The sequence below is a fragment of the Engraulis encrasicolus genome, chromosome 2 (genome assembly GCF_034702125.1).
Source record: "Engraulis encrasicolus isolate BLACKSEA-1 chromosome 2, IST_EnEncr_1.0, whole genome shotgun sequence".
In the NCBI taxonomy this organism is placed as follows: Eukaryota; Metazoa; Chordata; class Actinopteri; order Clupeiformes; family Engraulidae; genus Engraulis; species Engraulis encrasicolus.
The window spans coordinates 45,173,466-45,179,465 of NC_085858.1; the positions used below are offsets into that span (position 1 = coordinate 45,173,466).

A 6,000-nucleotide genomic window follows, 5' to 3' on the forward strand; every position below is an offset into this window, starting at 1 on the left:
CCGGTTTGAGTCCGGACGGGGTCATTTCCCACTCCACCCCTATCTCTCCCTCCCACTCACTTCCTGTCAGCATCTCATACTATCCTGTCAATAAAGGCATAAAAAGCCCCTAAAAAATATATTTTAAAAAAAAATGGGACATAAAGGTTGAAATGAGTTGTAATGAAGTAGTAATAAAGTAGTGTCAGGGACAGGACTGGACTGGCCACTTGCCATAACGGGCATTTTCCCAGTGGGCCCTGCACCCTTGTCGGTCCCTATTCCAGGTACTCAAAAACTACACAGCTTCTGCTCATTGTCAAGGGACACAGTGGAAGCTAGACCATTTTCAGCATTCAGAGAAGGCAGGGATGAAAGAATAAGCTTAGAAAAGGAATTGTTTTAATGTTCAAGCATCAAAGGGTATGTTGTGGCTGTATATGATGGCAACTGGTGGCTAGCATGTGTTGAGGAACGTATGCCGAGCACTGGAGAGGTGAAACTGAACTTCCTGTATGCTCATGGACCTTCACATATTCCGATGGACATGCTGTCATGTGATATTACTATGACATTACCATATTATTACTAGGTGATCTGTATCATGCCATATTTTTGAGTCCCATTATCTCTGAAATGATTAAAGAACCAGGACCAGGAAAGGTTTACATATGAGGGTAGGACACTATACATGCAGTTCTTGGGTCCTACCTTGCTACTACACAGGCACAGCAAGTCGGATTGAAATCTGTGTCGGTAGGGTCCCTAAGTGTCTGATTTCACGTGAAATGACCCTCATAGCTCCATAATGCACGCGGTCCCACCAGTGAAACGCTCTAATAGTGATTGAAAAGTGAACTACCATAGCACTACACTACTATGACCTAGCACAGAGCCTTTAGCAATGCACTATGACTTGGTCCTTGCCATTCTGGTAAATGAATAAAGCTGCGTCTTCACGGGTTTGAGATAATCATTGTTTTCTTCTCAAATTATGGGCCACGTAGTTGATTACGGCAGTGTAATTGTGAGTGGGTGGTGAGGCCGAGACCAAAGGCATCTTTGGGGCCGTTCACTTACTGCCTGCCTAGAGCTCAAATGCAGGATGTCGTGTTCTAAATTCACACTAAACATACATACTACATCCTGAACATGTTTAGACGTCCATAAAAGAGCAAGAAAACAACCACAAGGGGATTGACTAGACAGCCCAACTCAAAAGACTGCAACATCAAGAGGTATAAAAATACCTGATTATCATCGACTTTCAAGTCTCTTCGAGACTTGGTCTGACCAAGACCATAACATTTAACATTTCCCAAACAGCGTGGTTGACCCGCCTCCCTTGGTTTGCTACTGGTTGTTTGCTTCCCAACAAAGTGAGAGGAGTTTTTCTGGAGCTCAGAAACGATATTTGTATTGCTCCTGGCTTGACTATAAGCAACCCTGAAGGTGTTGCGTCACTAGGAGGGCGCGGCCTGGCTAAAAAATACTGACATGGAGAATGTAGGCGCTCAGACAACACAGCAAGACATGGCTGTATGTACAGTAGTACTGTGTACACTAGCCAGGCTGTGCCCTCCTAGTGACGCAACACTTTCAGCATTGCAACTAGTCAGGTCAACAGCAATGCAAGTACTTTCTGAGTTCCCGCAACTATGGGAACTCCTCCCACTTTGTCGATAAGCAAACAACCATAAGCAAACCAAGGGAGGCAGGTCAACCATGCCGTTTGGGAAACGTTAATTGTTAAGGGCCGTACACACACATCGCTGCTATTTACTAGCTTCTCGCTTGCTCGCCTACTCGCCTCTCTTTCATGGAACGTTCGCTGAAAGTTCCCGCGGCTTTAACTGCCAATGAACAGGCGAGAAGTACCGAACTCTGCCTTCCAATTGGTTACTCGCCTACTCGCCTGCTAGTCTCGCTGGAACACATTGACATTCTATTGAGTTCATTCGCTGAGCGAGTAACTAGCAGTGACGTGTGTGTACGGCCCTTTATGCTCTTGGTCAGACCAAGTCTCAAAGAGATTTGAACGTCGATGATAATCAGGCTAGTGTACACCATGTATTATATATGGGGAGTACTTTTGACCACCTCCACACCACCTTTGAAGAATGCAAATTTTTGCACACTGTCCTTATTTGCCATTGAACTTTATTTAGTGCAATTTATTGTGCAATGTCTTGGCCTGATGACTTTGATTAGGCATGTACATACTGCACGTTCAGTGGCAAATGTTCTTATGTCTGCCATATGTCTGTATTTTGATCTATACTACTGTACGTAGTAGAGTAAAGTAGAGCAGTGGGTACGCTATACCAGTGTTTCTCAACCTTTTTTTAGGGCAGGCACCCTTTCAATTCATGAAAAATCTTAAGGCACCCCAAATCAACAAGCCGTAACATGGCATCGCATCCGATACCACACAAGCTTAGTAACACATTTGGAGACGTCACACAACCTACGTTCGAAGTTGCAGCTGACTGGGGCGACCTATATTTACTTTATTGTACGTAATTGGCAGATGAAAGATTCCACTGACTAGCATTAACTTATCAATTTAGACAAATATGCATTATATTACATAATTTATTTATCAGCCACGTTTCCACGGCACCCCAGGGTGCCCCGGCACCCCTGTTGAGAAACACTGCGCTATACTGTACGTAAACATCATTATCCCAATAATATTGCCTCCTCTGCGTAAGAACAATTCAAAGAACCAACCGAACAGTCCCCCCTTGCTTTTCATTGTCTTACTTGAGGAATACATTTCTTCCCTCACTCACAGCTTCCTGTGTCCTACCCATTTACTTTGATTTCCTTTGCTGAGTTGCTTACTATTGCTTCATAGCCAGTGTCGTCAACCAACCACTGAGATATGACCGCTTTTATATCTGCTATGCCTAAGTCTTCTGAGTATAACAAACCCCCCCATCCCCGCTCACACACACACACACACACACACACACACACACACACACACACACACACACACACACACACACACACACACACACACACACACACACACACACACACACACAACACTCCTCCTTTATTCCTCCTTCTCTCTCTCTCTCTCTCCCTCTCTCTCTCTCTCTCTCTCTCTCTCTCTCTCTCTCTCTCTCTCTCTCTCTCCCTCTCTCAAAGCCACACTCCAGATCCTTGACATTAAACTCAGATGGTGGGTGGGGGGGAAACAGGGTCTTGATAAGTAGCTTATCTCTCCTTCTCCAGCTATTAGAAATGAACTGACATGACATGACATCCCTTCCCTTCCCCATGACCTGGACCTGGACATGGAGATGTTACTGTGCAGATGATGTACCACCGCTGGAATTGGCCTCACAAGACAAAAGCAACTAAACAACAGACTAGCTTAAAATAACGAGTAGAAAACTGTGGTAGATGGTATGGGACAGATGTAATGTAAAATATGGGGAAAGAGACAAACAGCAATGTCATAGTAGCATTAAGAAGAAAAACTCTTCTCATGAGCACTCTGCTAGGCCTTCTACACTAAAACAACACTCAAGCCATTATAGATGCTTTGAGCCCGACTGAGAAAGTATATCCATTACAGAGGGATGTTATTCCGAGAGTCCGTTCTTTTTTTATCAGTCAATGAACCATGTGTTTTACAGTAATGGAATATTCTTAAAAAATGAGAACATTAGAACCTTTGGATGCCAATGTTCCGCAGAAGGTTCATCACCCTGGTCTGGATCATGTTCTCCATGAAAGTACTAGGTGGGAGCTGTAAGCAAGTTGTAAGCAATTGGACATTTTTTTTGGAACTAGACAAATTATGTCTCAAACTCCAAAAAGACATTAACTTGCTTACATCTTACTGCTAAACTTGTAGCAGCTCCTTAAACAGTCAGTAAGAGACTTCTAATGCTCCTCACTCACATTTGGCTTTCCTGCACCAAGGTAGAGACTCACCTGCTGTGGCAGAGCAATGGACAGCCTACAACCACAGTGGGAAGGCACCTAGAACACCTGTGCTACAACCAACTATAATCCCACCTACTTTGGTTATCAAAGGAAGGCATCTAGAACACCTTTGCTACAACCAACTGTGTATAATTCCACCTCCTTTGACTTTCAACAACAGTCTCCAACTACACACCGTCCCATACAGACAAACATGAGTATGTGTTTGTGTGTGACATGCCCAGTGATTGGATACTCTTTGGTGAACTTTGCGGAGTGTCCAATCACTAGGCGTTTCACACAGTACCAAGGCTAGACATTGGACATTGGGAAATGGTCACAGACAGAGAGGAGCAATGGAGAGCCAAAAAGGACTTCTACTGGTCCTCAATCGCATAGAGTCTGACCTATGGCAGAGCACACTCTGTAACTACTCACTCAGGCAGACAGAAAGACAGACAGACAGACAGAAAGACAGACAAATAGAGAGACAGGCAGACAGACAGGTGCAGCGCAGATAATCTCACCTATGGCAGAGCAAACTCTCAAAAGTACTCACTCAGACAGACAGACAGACAGACAGACAGACAGACAGAAACACAGACAGACAGAGCAGTGTAGAGTCTCACCTGAGGCAGATCACACTCGCTCACTTAGACACAGACAGACAGGCAGACAGACAGACAGACAATAGGAGAGCAGTGGAGGGAGCCTTACTGTACCTGTGGCAGAGCACACTCTCCCACTATCCAGTCAGACACAGACAGACATGTGCAGTGGAGCAAGGCCTCACCGGTGACAGTACACACTCTCCCAGACACAGACAGATAGAAATAAACAGTGGGGAGAGCCTCGCCTATGGCAGAGGGCAGAGGGCAACTACTCACGCAGATACAGACAGACAAACAGAAACACAGACAGACAGACAGACAGACAGACAGACAGACATGACCGAAGCACTGGAGAGAGCATTACTGTACCTGTGTCAGGGCACACTCTCCCAACATCCACTCAGACACATGCGCAGTGGAGACAGACATACACAGTGGAGAAACTAGTCTCACCTGTGGCAGAACTCACTCTCCCAGACACAGGCAGAGACAGACAGACAGACAGACAGACAGACAGACAGACAGACAGACAGACAGACAGACAGACAGACAGACAGACAGACAGACAGGAGCAGAGCAGCAGAGAGAGCCTTTACTGTGCTGTACCTGTGGCAGAGCACACTCTCCCACTATCCACTCAGACACATACAGACATGCACAGTGGAGCTAGCCTCACCCATACACACTCTCCCAGACACAGACAGACAGACAGACAGACAGACAGACAGACAGACAGACAGACAGACAGACAGACAGAGCGTAGCATTAGAGAGAGCCTTCACTGTACTGTACCTGTGGCAGAACACACTCTCCCAGACACAGACAGACGGACAGACAGACAGACAGACAGAGCGGAGCATTAGTGAGAGGAAGCCCTCACTGTTCCGTACCTGTGGCAGGGCGATGGAGAGCTGGCGCTGCAGCGAGTCCTTCTCGTGGCCCAGTTCGCGCAGCCTCAGCTGGGCGGTTCCCAGGCTGTCCTGGGTCTCCCGCAGGTTCTCCAGGAGCCTCTCGCGCTCCGCCAGCATGTTGACCATCAGGGACTCCAGGTTGCCCGTGCTGCCCCCCTCGTCCCCGCCGCCGCTGCTGCTGCTGCCGCGCCCGTCCCGACCCCCGTAGCCGCCGCCCCCCATGCCCCCCATGCCGCCTCCCATCCCGCCGCCCCCTCCGGCGGGAGATGACGGCCCTCCGCCCCCCGCCCGGCCATCCTCGGAGATGGTGGGCATCACCTCGCACATCATCTTGAGGCCGTGGAGTGGAGGAGTAGGTGCGGCGGAGGTGGCGGTGTTGGGAGTGGAGGTGGTGTGCTTCTAGTGTGCGTGGGGAAGCCTGAGAGCAAGCGTGGGCGGGTGCTCGCTGCTGTCACGCTTCGTTTGTGTGTGTGTATGCTGTCTGTGTGTGTGGGAAGAAGGAGGGAAGCGTGACTGTGCTGGTTGTGGGTGAGATTATCAGACTGTGTGTTTGT

General features: G+C 47.7%; 1 protein-coding gene across 1 annotated transcript in view; it reads right to left on the minus strand.

The window, feature by feature from the left end:
• The window catches only part of ppfia3 (PTPRF interacting protein alpha 3), a 91,750-nt gene extending 85,974 nt beyond the window's left edge, over positions 1-5,776 (minus strand). Inside the window, exon 1 of the mRNA XM_063216222.1 lies at positions 5,426-5,776. Coding sequence (XP_063072292.1) covers positions 5,426-5,776 — 351 coding nt within the window. The remainder of the gene's footprint in view (positions 1-5,425) is intronic.
• Between the last annotated feature and the right edge of the window lie 224 nt (positions 5,777-6,000).